The 15,078-nt window shown below is 51.2% G+C and overlaps 1 protein-coding gene across 1 annotated transcript in view; it reads left to right on the forward strand.

Moving 5' to 3' along the window:
- The window catches only part of LAMA5 (laminin subunit alpha 5), a 163,137-nt gene that overhangs the window by 107,576 nt on the left and 40,483 nt on the right, over positions 1 to 15,078 (forward strand). Inside the window, exons 24-36 of the mRNA XM_074969645.1 lie at positions 2,553 to 2,695; positions 2,798 to 2,904; positions 3,828 to 3,981; positions 4,525 to 4,685; positions 5,448 to 5,556; positions 8,225 to 8,322; positions 8,814 to 9,015; positions 9,584 to 9,710; positions 11,056 to 11,195; positions 12,134 to 12,249; positions 12,934 to 13,145; positions 14,421 to 14,625; positions 14,868 to 15,012. Of these exons, the coding sequence (XP_074825746.1) occupies positions 2,553 to 2,695; positions 2,798 to 2,904; positions 3,828 to 3,981; positions 4,525 to 4,685; positions 5,448 to 5,556; positions 8,225 to 8,322; positions 8,814 to 9,015; positions 9,584 to 9,710; positions 11,056 to 11,195; positions 12,134 to 12,249; positions 12,934 to 13,145; positions 14,421 to 14,625; positions 14,868 to 15,012 (1,919 nt within the window). The remainder of the gene's footprint in view (positions 1 to 2,552; positions 2,696 to 2,797; positions 2,905 to 3,827; positions 3,982 to 4,524; positions 4,686 to 5,447; positions 5,557 to 8,224; positions 8,323 to 8,813; positions 9,016 to 9,583; positions 9,711 to 11,055; positions 11,196 to 12,133; positions 12,250 to 12,933; positions 13,146 to 14,420; positions 14,626 to 14,867; positions 15,013 to 15,078) is intronic.

A 15,078-nucleotide genomic window follows, 5' to 3' on the forward strand; every position in this document is an offset into this window, starting at 1 on the left:
TATTAAATTCTGTCAGATTTTTAAGGGATTCCTATAGACCCATATCGGCATGGCCCCTATTAAACCCTATAGGTTGGTTTTCCACAAGGAATGACTTGGAACTGAGTCAAGCTTATCCCTGCCCACCCTACCCATGCCAAGATGGCGAAGTGACTCCTGGTTTCTGCAGCGTGGCAAGCACTCAGCCTGGTGAGGAAGAGGAACAGTAAAATTATGCTCCAGTCTTCGTGCACAGCCACCTTTTGCATTTACTTTTCTGAAGAGCGAGTCTCTGCAACTACTTGATGCCATGTGTTTTCCTGGCAAAATTGTGTCTGCAGGTTTTTTTTCCATATGTGGGAACTCCAATGTCCATTTGCAAAGTGCATTTGCTGGCACAGGTTAGCTAAACTGTCTCTGCAGGGAAGTTCTTGAATTGCCACGTATGTAGAAAATTGCAGTCACTGTAGAGGGTGGTCTGAGGCCCCTTCGACAATCTGTACCATGAAAGCCAGCAAGTTTCAAAGCCAGCTGCAGTGATTTCTTCCTCAGGAGAACTAGCCCAGTGGGGCAGCTCTCACAGAGACCCTGCAAGAGAACGGCACTGCACCCACCCTAGCATGTCTTCCCATCTGCTACATTCAGCCTCTACTCATTCATCGTCAGCTGAGTGCTGTTTCAAGGAGCTAGGTTGGGGATGGCTGGTGCTGTACAGTATGGTACCTTCACGAGGATTTCCAGTCTAATGGATTAAAAAACAGGGCTGGGAGATACAAAACTGGTGTTCCCTGCCACTGACTCGCCATGTGACCTGGAACAAATCACTTGACCTCTGTATCTCAGTTTCACAATCTGTACATAATAATGCTCCCGGAGAGGGAGGAGGTTCCTTAATTCTCTAATGTTGATGGCATGGTCTGAAATCCTGGGATGAAAGGTGACACTGAATAGAAAATATTGTTTATTTGGAACTGCTGGGCTGGCACAGAAGAAAATGTTGCTTTACCTTGTAAAGTGAGCAGCTGGAGGATATATACAGGGCCTGACATGCCCAGATCTTGCTTTAAAAAAAGGAAGAAAGCAGCTGGATAATTATACGACCAGTTACGTTTCTACACAGGAAAGTTAAGAGAAGGGTCATCCACTCACATGCTGCTGGGCGTAATCTGATCACAACATAGGTCAGGAAGGATTACAGCTGGCTTGCTGTATAACGCTGTGGCTTTTTCCCCTTGGATGCTTCAAGTATTTGCTAGCGCAGGAGGCATATTCCCAGCCTGGTGGACCGATGAGTGGACCCAGCACAGCAGCCCCTTTGCTAAGCCATGTAATCTCCAAAACATCAAGCCATCCTCATCCCTGTGTGGAAGGGGCTGCCAGTGTTAAGACCGGGGCCTAGAAGCAAGTTAGTCCCTTGCAGCGTTTGGTTTAGCAAGCTTTTAGCCCTTTCACTGCCTGACAGCTCCAAATGTAGGGCACGCTTTTCAAAAGGGACACGGCCTCTCTTTTGTGGGTATAATTTTCTCACACCATTTTGCTCCTGCTCTTTGGGGTGGGTTTTTTTTGTTGTTTTTTTTTTGGGGGGGGGGTTTGCACCCGAAATAATTCCTGTGGTCAGAGGTGCAAATTCTCTGAGCTGCCCCTTCACAAAGGCATCCAACACACATGCCTCCTTGCCCTCATTTTCAGTGGTGCTGCACTCAAGTGCTATGGTTCAGGAATCTAGGGTCCAATCTTGAGTTAATTGCTCTGTCCACATACTGGATGCGGCTAACCAGTCATCATAGTAGCATGCTCCTTCGCCCTACCCTCGCTCGCCCCTGCTGCGTGCCATGCTGTAAATGAACCACACAAAGACAGTCAGAGGAACGCGTGTGTGAAATTCGCAGCCTCCTGCCTCAGCTCATCTGTGTTTTTTAAAAAAAACCCTGAACCTGCAAACTAGCCGGTGGCCGTTCTGACACTAGGTGCTGTGCTGGGATCGCACACGTAGTTAATTGATTTAAAACGTCTGTGGACGGTCAGTTTAGCCAAAAATATTTCAGTGGGAGAAGGATGGGGCCTGAAGTCTAGGGGAAGGCTGTTGCATTAAATTGCCCTCTTAAGTTCCAGCTGTGGAATGTCAGTAGGTGGGGAAAGGCAGGAGACTCTCAGAGTTTGCAGCAAAACATTCTCCATTGTGTATAGTGTATCTGATTGATTCTTGTCACTCGTCTTTGAATAATTTCATAGTAAATAAGTTCTCTTTGTCTCTAGCTGGTGGGATGCTGGTGGGTATGGGCTATTCAGCGTTGGATGAGAGCTACAGATTAGCAGTAGCAGTAGGGAAGTTAGTGATTTTTTTTCACTGAGCAGATTCTGCTCGGGGGGTATTTCTATCATTGTCTGATGTGGGACCCCGGCACATCCACTGTGGACGCTGCTTGAGAGACTAAACCAGGCTCCCCCCGAGCCACGTTTACAGAGTCACTTCCCCGACTGTATCCTCCGCGCTTGCTGCCCATTGTGTGGTATCCCCTCAGGGCCGCCCTGAGCTTGTGCCCTCTCACAGTCTCTTGTCCTTCCCGCCCCAGGTACTGAGCAGACCAAGCAGATCATCTTCGCTCCCAGCACCGAACCGGCTTTTGTCACCGTCCCTCAGAACAGCTTCGGGGAGCCCTTTGTGCTGAACCCCACTGTGTGGTCTCTGATCGTAGAGGCAGAGGGCATACTGCTGGTAAGGCCCTTCCCCTTCTCCCTCCTCCAAGGAAGACTGGCAGTTTCCCGAGGAACAGAGTCACACTCAACTTGTCCCCCTCCTTCTCCGCCCCCATTCCAGGACTATCTGGTTTTGCTCCCCAGTTCGTACTACGAAGCGCCCATCCTGCAGCTGAAGGTCACAGAGGCGTGTACCTACAGCCCAGCCCCTGAACAAGCCAGTCAGAAGTAAGGAACTCCATTCCTCTCTTTGTGATCTGTGTTATTTGGGGTCTGCCCAGCCCTCTTAACCCTCTGGTACTAATGAACCCATAGACTGCCCCCTTGTGTGCAGGGCTGCATTCCCATTCAGTCAGCAGCTGCTCTCTGTGGGGGAGGCACCAGGGATCTCCCTTCACTAGGGGAGCCTGGGCAAACGGGGGTGGGCGCAGGCTCTTGGAAGAAGTCAGCCACAGCAGCTAACTACCCCGGGACCCTTGTGGTGCCTCTCGCCTGCCATTCAGGCCAATGGAGGAGTGTTGTGTTCGCAAGAGTCTGCAGGGCTTGGGGGTGAGGGTGGCTGGGTGGGGAGAGGTTTTGATTCTGGCAATGGAACATAACAAAGAGGAGCAGCTAAAGTTTGAGGCTGAATGGCTTCCTCTACCTACTGGCAGGGCCCCACCCAATCTCACAGGGGACACAATAGGATTTTGGAGCCGGTGTTGCACTGGCGGGAGGGATGCCTGGGTCATTGGATTGCTCAAAGGGTTAGTACTGGGGGCGCTGCCCCGTTCCCCTCTAGCCTTGGTCGATAGCCCGGGAACGTTGTTAGCAATAAGCAGCGTTTGCTGGCCAACATGAAATGAACTGCCAGCCTCTTCAGCTCCTAATGGGCAGGTGTCCGTTTCTCATACACCACCGTCCCCCATGGCCCCGCTGCGGAGACTGATTTCCTGGTCTGCCCCTAGAAGTGGACCCTCCCAGAGAGATCTGAGGCACTTGTAACAGCACAGCATGCGAGCGGGGGGGCTGCCGTGGCCAGTGAAACACAAACTCTTGCTCCGTCCAAGGCCAGGGTGTTCTCGAGAGCAGCGGGGCCCTTGCTTTGCTCCCTGGGACCTGGACTCAACGCTCACAACGGAACTTCACAAATTCTTTCCTCACGCTTCTAGCTGCCTCTTGTACAAGTACCTGTCTGTGGACAGCTTCCCCTCTGCGGCTGGAGGAGACATGGTGTGCCGGCTGGACAACAGCTTACCCAGGCCCTGTCCCACCGTGCGCATCACCCCATCGCACCCACAGATGGCGCTGTGCAGCAGCGGTGACGTGAGTAGCTTGTTTATTTCACCCTTCAGCCCTGTGAGACCAAAGGTGCCGGCTGTCCCCTTGAGAGAGCTTGTACTTTAAATATCTTGGGACGGCTATTCCAGAAACTTGCCCACACGTCCTTCTATTCCTCCTGCAGCTCATTAAGCTGCTCGTGTGAGTGTGTGTTTAGGTGCTGCTCACCCATGTAGTCACCCCTGCAAACTCTGCCCTGGGCGTGTAAATGGGCTGGGGGGTGGGGAGTGTGCTCATTGTGCTGGGATTTTAAAACTTGGCCCACTGCCTTCTTAGCCTGTCCATACAGTAATATGTTGAAGCCTGTGCACCTAAGAATCTCACTGATGTAGCCCCCAGCGGGAAGATATGGTGTGGCTGGGGGGGGTGGTATGCACCCACTGAGAGCTATCGCAATGCATCATTTCGGTCCCTGGAGTGTATTGGGTCAGGAAGAGGAAAGCTGGTACATAGCACTGGTAAGCTGTGTGTGTAGTAGAGGGAGGTGAGATGCAGTGTATCTCTGTCATATTTTCATTTCCCACCCAGGTGGAGGTCCAGCTGCAGCTTGCTGTTCCCCAGCCCGGGAGATACGTGCTGCTGGTGGAGTATGCCAACAAGGATGCTGTGCAGAGGGCCAGCGTAGCGATGAGCTCCCTGCAGTTAGCCACCCAGCAGGGGTCACTCACCTTCCACACATGTGACTACAGGTACGAAGCCAGATCTGAACAAGAGGCTGAGTGAAGGGGCAGCCGTAGTGAATACGGTAACGTCCCTCTCCTGCATTGCACAGTGAGGGGACAAGCTTCTCTGTTCCGTTGCTTCCTACTTTGTTGCACTAATAGAACGTTCAGCCTTGTGCCTCAGAATGAGAATATTGTATCTGGGCACATATGTTAGTGCAGTACCCACCGTGGGATCTTGGTAACAGCTTGAATCTCGCAACCCCCCATCACCCAAGGGTAGGCACATTGTCACTCCCATTTGATAGTGGGGAAAGTGGGACGCAGGCAGCCCAGACCTTCAGAATCCCTTTTCTGCGTGCTTACTGCAGCTAGGGCCGATGCACTTGCAAATTTGATGCTTGCTTATCTCGCATGCTTTCCCAGTTCTGAAAATCTGGGCCTACGTGACTTGACGGAATCCCAGCAAGAGAGAGCGGCTGGAAATAGAAGACGAATCCTGTACTTGAGTCACCTGCTCCAAGCACTAGACAATATTTATGTAATCCACAGACTGAGTGCCTTGTCTGGGAGCTGCTCTCATGTTTGACTTCAAACTGTGACCTTAGCAGTAGGAAACAAAGGCTTGGGATATCCTTAGGAAATGCGCTCTTGTGACTACCCCAAGCGGGCATTCAAAGACTTACCTCAGCTCTATGTAAATAACTTCAAGAATGTATATCTGGCAAGACAAGAAATGAATTATGGCTCTGCCCAGGGCCATCCTTGAGTTCTGTTTTTGTCTTGCAGTTTCCTTTGCCGTGGGATTGTCTTAGATTCACAGAATCGCTTGGCAGCTTTTGAACTTACCACAGAGGGAACCGTTCGGTTCACTGCAGATCAAGCCCACTTCTTCCTGGTAAGACCTCACTACAAAGGACAGCTGTGTGGCTTCCGTCAGCTCCAGGTGGTGTGGAAGGAGGAGGCCTAGAACCAGTAGATTCAGGACTTAACCTGGAGAATAGGGTGATGTTCCTATGTTAGATCAGTCACGGTGTGTAACTCTGTCTATAACATGAGTGAGGCTGCGAGTCTGTCATGGAGGTCACAGAAGTAATGGATTCCGTGATTTTCCAGGACCTCCGTGACTTCTGCAGCCTGCTGGCGCTCCTGCCCCAAGGCCGCTGGAGCAGCTGAGGTGGCTCCGGGAGCAGCTGAGGTGGCTCCGGGGCCAGCCCCCACAGCAATAGTGGCGGTGTGTCTCCTTCCCACCCCCACCCCAGGCAGCAGTGATGGTCCCGGTGTCTCCGCCCAGCAACAGTGGAGGCCCTGAGCACCAGCAGGTGCCCTGGAGCGCTCACACACACACACCCCCGAACACCCAAGATGTAGTCAGGGGTATATAGTACAATTCATGGACAGGTCACCAGGCCATGAATTTTTGTTTGTTGCTCATGTGTCCGTGACTTTTACTAAAAATACCCATGACTAAATCTTAGCCTTAATCATGAGCAATCCGATATGGTCGGCTGCCAGCTGGGAGAAGAGGTGACAGGTCAACGATGTGGTGAAAAATGTATCATAGGCATTTGGGACTGAAGGAGCGAGGGCGAAAGGAGTTCTCTTGTGGAACTCTCTTATGGGGTCTTTCAATATGGTAGTATGTCTCCTCCATTCTGTCTCGTCAGAGCCTGTAGGCTCACTTTGCAGAGCATAGAGGAATTCAGTGTAGATGTTAGGTCCTAAATGACCCTAAGGGATTGTCTACACAGTTAGTGAGTGCACAGCAAGCTGGAGTGTAAACCTCCAGGGTACTAGCTTGCCGTGCACTAACTGGCTGTGTGGACCCTCCTGCCGCTCACTGAAAGTTCTCTGTGTGCTTTGACAGCAATAGGTCAAAGTGCACTGCAGAATTTGTAATGCACAGCGGCAGGGTCCACACGCAACTTAGTGCATGGCTGGCTAGTGCGCTGTGGAGTCACGCTGGCTTGCTGCGCACTAAGGCTCTATATGGACAACCCTGAGACCCGTTTTCAGAAGAGATATAAGCACTTGAGTCCCACTGATGTTCAGTAACAGTCCCATTTTCAAAAGAGGAGCCTAAGTGTCATTGCAAGTCAGTAGGACTCAGTGCCTTCTGAAAATGGGACTTAGTCACTTAGGAGCTAAAAGTCTACATTGAATTCCCCTATACTCTGCAAAGTGGGCCAGCGTGCTCTGATGAGATACCATGGAAGGGGACATACTGCCAAAGTCACTTCTGAAAATGGGATGTAAGCTCTGAATCACTGGTTCTCAACCAGGGGTACACGAACCCGTGGGGGTTCGCAGAGGCCTTCCAGTGGGTACATCAGCTCATCTAGATATTTGCCTAGTTTTACAACAGGCTACATAAAAAGCACTAGCGAAGTCAGTACAAACTAAAATTTCATACAGGCAATGACTTGTCTATACTGCTCTATATACTATACGCTGAAATGTAAGTACAATATTTACATTCCAATCGATTTATTTTATAATATGGTAAAATTGAGAAAGTCAGCCATTTTTCTGTAATAGTGCACTGTGACACTTCTGTATTTTTATGTCTGGTTTTGTAAGCAAGTAGTTTTTAAATGAGGTGAAACTTGGGGGGTACGCAAGAAAATCAGACTCCTGAAAGGGGTACAGTAGTCTGGAAAGGTTGAGAGCCACTGCTCTAAATCACTTTGAGGCATATACAAATCTTGCCTTAGAGCAGAGGTGGGCAAACTATGGGCCACATCCGGCTCGCGGGACTGTCCTGCCCGGCCCCTGAGCTCCTGGCCCGGGAGGCTCGCCCCCGGCCCCTGCCCCGCTGTCCTCCCTCCCCCGTAGCGTTGCCGCCACGCGGGCAGCAGGGCTGCGAGCTCCTGCCGCACTGAGCAGCATGGTAAGGGCCAGCGGTGGGTGGGTTGGGTAGGAGGTCCCGGCGGGCAGTCAGGGGACAGGGAGCAGTTGGATGGGGCGGAGGTTCTGGGGCGGTCAGGGAACAGGAGGGGTTGGATATGGGGTGGGAGTCCTGGGGGGGCTTGTTGGGGGGGTGTGAATATGGGGCTGGGGGGCAGTCAGGGGACAGGGAGCAGGCGGGGTTGGATAGGGGATGGGATCCCTGGGGGGGGGCAGTTTGGGGCAGGGGTCCTGGGAGGGAGTGGTCAGGGGACAAGGAGCAGGGGGGTTGGATGGGTCAGGGGTTCTGAGGGGGGCAGTCAGGGGGCAGGAAGTGGGAGGGGATGGATGGGGACGGGGACCAGGCTGTTTGGGGAGGCATAGCCTTTCCTACCTAGCCCTCCATACAGTTTCAAACCCCAATGTGACCCTCGGGCCAAAAAGTTTACCCACCCCTGCCTTAGAGCAATTGAATTCAGACACATTTGGCTTCTGCCCTCCACCAAATACAGGGCCCTACAGCACTGGTCTGCAGCTACAGTAAAGTGTCTCTGAGGGGATCTTTAGAGTATTCAGCCTGATCTTTAGGGATCGGGGGTGAGGGTAAAGGAGCAAATCTAGGCTTCAAGTAGCAGAAGGTTTCATTTTACCACTCTTCTCTTTCCTTCCTGGTGCTGTAGTATAAAGTGTACCTGATACCTTATGGACAATTCACCGTGGAATATGTTGAGCCAAAGGTTCACTGCATCAGCCTCCATGGAACCTTCTCACCCTCCAGGTAACGGAGTGCATGATTTCTCTAAACACTTTACCTACAAGAGTGAATATTATCCCCATTTTAAAGATGGAGGCACAGAGAGGTGAAGAGACCTGCCCACTTGAGCCAGTAGCAGAGTTGGGATTAGAACCCAGCTCTCCAGCCCTGTGTTCTCACAACTAGACTAGATGGTCTCCCTTATGGGATATACTCCGTGCATCACTCCAGTGAAATAGCCTTCCTGAGACTTGCTCACATGCAGTAACAGCAATTCAGTGTGTCCGAATTCCTACTCTTGTTCATCACTTACCACTAAGTTAGCCATACAGGATTCCTCTCCCTCCCTCAGTACTACATATGGTAAAGGCCCCAAGGAATCCTTGTAAAGGCTCCTTCCTCGCCATGGGGTGCTCTGGATTGATATTATAGGCAAGTCTCTCTCATGCCAGAGCTTATCGTTCTCTTTCCACTGCCAGTGATCCCATGTGTTGTGTTTTCTCCCTCTGGTGCAGTAGTTCCTGCATCCCATCAAGGTTTCTGAAGCTCTCTCAGTCCATTGTCCTGGAAGCAGGCCAGGCTCTGTCAATCCCTCCAGACTTTCCCCTGACTCACATCTTCACAGTTGCTCCAACTGGCACTCCCACTGAGCCATCACCTCAGCCTCCGACTGCAGTGGACTCCTCAGCAGAGCTCATTCTCCTGCAGCCTTCCCAGGTAATGAGGACAGACTGCAGCTGGGCTGCGCTTTTCCTCTCAGTGACAATGGGATTGTTGTGTCAGATGGCTGCACCGTAGGCATGCACTTGCTCTGTGCAAGTCTCGGTGAAGTAACAGAACGACTCATACGTGGCTTTCCCTTCCATCTTCATTAACCACGACACAGTTGTGCTTTCATCTGGGCTTCTCCAGTATTTCATTCTGTGGATTGCTTCATAATCCACATAGACCCTCCTCGCCGCCCAATCCCACTCTGTTTGGTTCTCAAAGTCCCCTTCTGCAGGCTCCCAGCAAGGGCTCTGCAGGCTGGGCCCTATGGACTACAGCCTGAGAGCTGCTGCCTTAGAGTAACCGAGCTTGGTGGTTCTGGGAAGATGGAGGGGCTAACTGTGAATGTCACATACACGAGGGAGACGGAGTCCCCAGCAGTGCAAAGCAGAGAAACCACTCTCCTGCTGGCGTGTTGAAAGGGATGTGATACTGGTGCACTGGAGAGGGATGGGGATTGCACTGTAAGAGGAAAGTGTATGTCAACTCTAATTTCTTTACTCTTTGCTCCTGCCAGGCTGCTGCTGTGTTTAACAGCCGGATCCAGACGCTGGGTCGCTATGCTTTCGTTGTGCACTATTACCAGCCCAACCACCCCACGTTCCCTGTGGAAGTGTTAATCAATGGCGGGCGGATTTGGCAAGGTGAGCAGAGCTGGGAGTTAGGGAGAGGCTCCTGGGACTGAGGGACATGGGGAAAGTGATCTGTAAACTCCTTTTGATCCCAGATCACTGGTAGGAGGTTCCTGGAGGAAGGCAGAGAGTCAAGGGCACCCAAGCTGCCTCTTCCTCCTACCCAGGACCCTGCAGCAGCTGTGTGAGAAATGTCCCAAAGGGGATAGAGATCTGATCTGGGTACTAAAGGGCTCTTTAATCTGGTGGAAACAGGCAGAATAAGAACCAGTGTCTGGAAGTTAAAGCCAGATACATTCAAATTAGAAGTGAGGCACAAACTTTTTAACAGTGAGGGTGATTAACCATTAAAACTAACTACCCAGGGGAGTGGTGGATTCTCCATCTCTTGAAGCCTTCAGATCCACCCTGGATGCCTTTCTGGAGTGTATGCTTTGGCCAAACTCAGGTTATTGGGCTCAGTACAGGAGTAACTGGGTGAAATTCTGTGCTGGCCTGTGATACACAGGTCAGATTAGATAATCTAATGGTCCCTTTTGTCCTGAAAATCTGTAAATCTATGAATCCAGCTCTTCCATTGGACCGCCTGTAGAATTTATCTGTTTTCCCATATACGAGCTGGCTGCAGCAAAGGTAGAACCAATGGGCACTACTGCAGCAGACTCTAGGAAGGTGAAACGAAGGCCCAACTGTTGAAACTTGGGTGTATAAAGTGAGGCACCTAAATCCACAGTTAGACACATCATTAAAGTGGCCTGTCTTTCAGAGGTGCCGAGCTCCTGAAGGTCCCATTCACTTCAGTGGGAGCCATATGGGCTCAGCTATTTAGGGACCTAACTGTGAATTGACCTTGACCTTACACAGTGGACCCCTGGGGAAGGAGATGGCTTCCAGCTGCGCACTGTTTCCATTTCCACCACCGAAAAGGATTGATTTCACAAAATCCAGTGCAGAGGGGAAGATTTGCACTAGGTTTTGCACGATGCTTTACCTAGCAATGGAATGGCAAGCGAATGGCGCTCACACCAACACACACATCACACACTGGGCAGGCTCTTATGAAACTCAACCCCTTCCCTGCTGGCTGCCTTTATTCATCTTCCTCAGGGTCTTCACTCAGACCACAAAGCCCTGAAGCTGGACCCTGGAAGCTTTGACTTGGCCTGGGTTGCCTCCCAAGCTGGCCGAGTCAGTGTCTGAGACATGAACACCACGAAATGGGCCATTCAGGGGAGAGTTGGTGTGTGCCGTAGCTCACAGCTGGCTGCCTTGGCTTTGCTTTGGATGAACTCAAGTGGAGCAGGTTGGGGGTGGGATAGAGGCGACTGAGGGGCTGACGTCTCTTTTGGCCTTTCAGGCCAGGCCAAGGCTGCTTTCTGCCCACATGGATACGGTTGTCGGAGTGTGGTGGTTGCCGAGAACCAGATCATCCTGGACCTTACGGATAACGAGCTGACGGTGATTGTTCGTGTGCCAGCAGGCCGGCAGCTGTGGCTGGTAAGTGTATAGCTGAAAGGCTCCCTCACCCGCAAGACCTGGTTCCATCCCTGTGACAGCAATAGGAGCAGGGTTGTAACTGGATTTCTAGGGCATTTTCAGTAGGGTAGTGGTAGGGAATGTTTCACACCATTTCCCCCTTTCTGAGCCATCCTGCTAAGTTGCATCCACTGTCGGGAAATGTGGCATTGTAGCTTAGAGGTCAGGCTCGGTGGAACCCACCACTAATGGGCAACAGCCACCAGGAACTATGTTATGACATTACCCCACTTAACGGGTACCCTTCCTAGTAGAGAGGGGAGGAGACTGAGCTTAGTCAAGCTGCTTCAGACAGTCCGATGACAACCTGTGAAGGCCAGGAAGAAATTCCCTTCCTACCATGGATGCACATGCGCTGTCATGATCATATTTTGCATTTTTGCACAATCGGTTTCATGCACTATTGTGAAAATACTTTGCACTTGCACTGCCTCTTTCATCCAAGGATCTCTAGAGACAGAGGCAGGTAAGCATTATTATCCCAGTCGTCCAGATTGGGAAACTAAGGCCCAGGGCTCTTAAAGGATTCACCAGAGGCCACAATGCCAGTCAGCAGCTGAGCTGGAAACAGAAATCCGGAGTCCTGACTCCCAGTCCTATAGGCTTACTGCCCTTGGTGGGTCTTTTGCTAGCCTCAATCACGTCGGGTATTGGCTGTTGCCTGTGGCAGCATACTGGGCCACACGGACCAATTGTCTTTTCAAAAGACAAGCACTTGGAAGTGTTGCACCATATCCCAGTTGGTGAGACATCAATCGTTTGTAAATACATGCTCAGGCAGCTGAGTGAGCTGACCGGCTGCATGTGCTTCTTGTGGTTCTCTTTGGTTTACCTGAGCCATTGCAGGGAGGAAGCACTGAATGCCAGGGTGTGGCTGGTTGCTTTGTGTCTTGCTGCAGGATTACATCCTGGTGGTGCCTGAAGACAGCTACAGCTCCCATTATCTGCTGGAGGAACCCCTGGACAAATCCTACGAGTTTATCAGCAGCTGTGGGGTCAATAGTTTCTACATCAAGTGAGAGCCTTGGTTTTAAAGTGACCCTGTTCTGCTGCCCAATGGCTTTGCAGTCTCTATGGAACAGAAATAGTAGAGTATAGGCCATTGCTGGGGAAACGCATCCACCTAGGATGCTGGAATTGTTTGCTTTAATTGCTTCCCTTCTCTTGGCCATGCCCAGTTAATTAATAAATCTGCTGGATTTTTCAGTAGCTGGGTTTTGTTTTGCTCTGATTCGCGCTGATTTGGGGTGGTTTGACTCCAGGGACCCTGGGGGACTTAAATGACACAACACCCAAGTTAATATTGGTTAAAATCTTGGTTTTAGCTTAAGCAGATGAGTCTCCTTGGCTGGTATCTAAAGGAGCATTCAGAGGTCCTTAATGTCCTAATATCGAACCTGAACCTGCACAGTATTGCGTGCCCTTGACTCCCACTGACTTCAGTAGTGGTTGAGGGTGCCCGGCACCTCTTGTGAGCAGCCTGTAGACCATCTGGGAAGGTAGCGGTGAGGTTGGGAGTGCCCTGGTGTTGAGGCATCTCATTTAAAGCAAGTCTGTCTTATAGAGATTTGTCATCACTTGGGAACCTAACCTTGCCTTGGAGAAAGTACCTGCAGGGGAAATCAGCCCTGAGGATGCTCTGAGGGGAGCGTGGTCTAAGAAAGCCCAGCCCAGGAATCTCTTCCCCCTTTCTTTGCAGTCCCACCACAGCATCCAAGTTCTGCAGGGACTCTGCCATCTCGCTCTCTCTGTTCTACAACAATGGAGCCCAGCCCTGCCATTGCCATGAGGCAGGGGCCGTCGGGGGCCAGTGTGAGCTCTTCGGTGGGCAGTGTGCTTGCAAATCCAACGTCATCGGCCGAGAGTGTTCCCGGTGTGCCACCGGTTACTGGGGCTTCCCCAACTGCAGGCGTGAGTTACCTGTTCATTGTTTTGGGAGGAAAGCTCTGCTCTTCTCAGCTCTGAGGGGTTTGATGGCTGCTGGGGGCCAGATGCCTGTTCTGTAGGCCTTGAAAATGGCCAACAAGGATAACCCTGTTTTCTGCCTCTTATGGGAGTTGAAGGTTCCAGGAGATTTTCCCTATGAAGTTTGTACCGTTGTGGGGGGGGGGGGGGGAAGTTAAACAGCAGTGCAGCTCATGTCATTATGTACATGCTCTGGAAGTGTGTGTGCTAAAGATCCTTTCCAGCAGGCACTTCCCCATCACCATTCCTCTCAAGTAACCCGAGGTTCCCAGTGTATTTGTGGTGTTTAAAGATTCACCTCATCTAGGACACCATTTCTTTGCTTGTCCCATGGGTTGTTAAGCTGGGTTTCACCGGGTTGTTTATGGACACTTTTACTGCCAGCCTCAAACCTGACTTAATGGTTTTCCATGCCCGCTTCTGCAGTTAGCAAATACAGATCAGCGTGCACATGCGAACTCCAAGTCTGGGGCTAAATGTGGTCCTAATTCTCTGCCCATCACTGGTGATTAATATTTAGTTAAACAAAATAAAACCAGACTCCCCTGTGTCTTCTAGCTTTGCATTTCAGTCAGTACCCTCCCAGTCCATTCTCTGGGCAACAACGGAACAAGCATCGCTGTCAATTTTGCCAAGTTCATTGGTGGGGCATATAATCCCCTGGTCGGGCACCCTGTGCAATGCAGACCAGTTGTCGTGAGATGGAAGAGCCACCTGCTCTGCCATGCTGTCCCTCATGTGCAGGGCTCCTCTTAGACTCCAGAGCAGAAGAATCCGACTCCTCTCTGCACGCTGCCTTCCTTCCCTTCAATAAATTTGTAGTTGGGAAATGCCCCCCACTGCCACCCTATAGCAGGCCTGAATGGTTCACCTTGCAGATGTCTGTTCAGAACTGATGACCTTGGCTTTTGTTGGCCCAGTTAAATCCCTGTTCATAAGCTCTATGACAAACACAGAGAAGCCCTGGCGCCAGTCACTTGAGTGCCCTGGTGGATCCTACTGGGATTGGGCATTGGTATCTGAACAGGCAATGCCAAGGTGCTGTTCTGAGGCTGGTTCCAATGCCAGCCTTTCAGACAGTCTGGCATGCAGATGGGCAGAGCACAAGCTCCTCCGCACCCGCTTTTGTCAATTTGCAACCTTGGTGTTGCTTGGGCTTTGTTTTATCCCAGGGTTCTTACTGCTTCCACAATGAACTCAGCTGCTTCCTTTCTCTTGCAGCTTGTGACTGTGGGACCCGCCTGTGCGATGAAGTGACGGGACAATGCATCTGCCCACCGCATACCATCAAGCCTGAGTGTGTCGTCTGTGAACCCCAGACCTTTGGCTGCCACGCCTTGATTGGCTGTGAGGACTGCAATTGTTCTCATACGGGAGTCCAAGAACTGGCAGAGCCAGGATGCGATGCGGACAGTGGACAGTGCAGGTGAGGAACAATGATGGGACCATGGTCGCATAGAGGATATGTGCCAGCAGCAGCACTGGGATCATTAGCTTAGACATCTGGCTTTATGGAGCGCCATGGAGTATGTGAGCAGGTTGGGAAGGGAGGGTAAATTAATAACCCACTGGTATCAGTGTTGTATTCTTCGCACTGGAGCTCGTTAGGAATTAGAGATCAGCAGAAGGCCAAGTACCTTCATTCCATTGCTGCTGTGTCCCATGTAGGTGCAAACCCAATATAATAGGACGGCGGTGTGATGTCTGCTCCCCTGGCTACTACCATTATCCGCACTGCCGGAGGTGTGACTGTCATCAGGCAGGGACGGAAGTGAGCGTGTGTGATCCGGTCACTGGGCAATGTCACTGCAAGGTCAGTCTAATTACCACACTCCGGTGATGCTTGTCTGGCCAATTTAATTCCCCTGCTCCGACAACG

The sequence above is a fragment of the Natator depressus genome, chromosome 13, assembly GCF_965152275.1.
Source record: "Natator depressus isolate rNatDep1 chromosome 13, rNatDep2.hap1, whole genome shotgun sequence".
In the NCBI taxonomy this organism is placed as follows: domain Eukaryota; kingdom Metazoa; phylum Chordata; order Testudines; family Cheloniidae; genus Natator; species Natator depressus.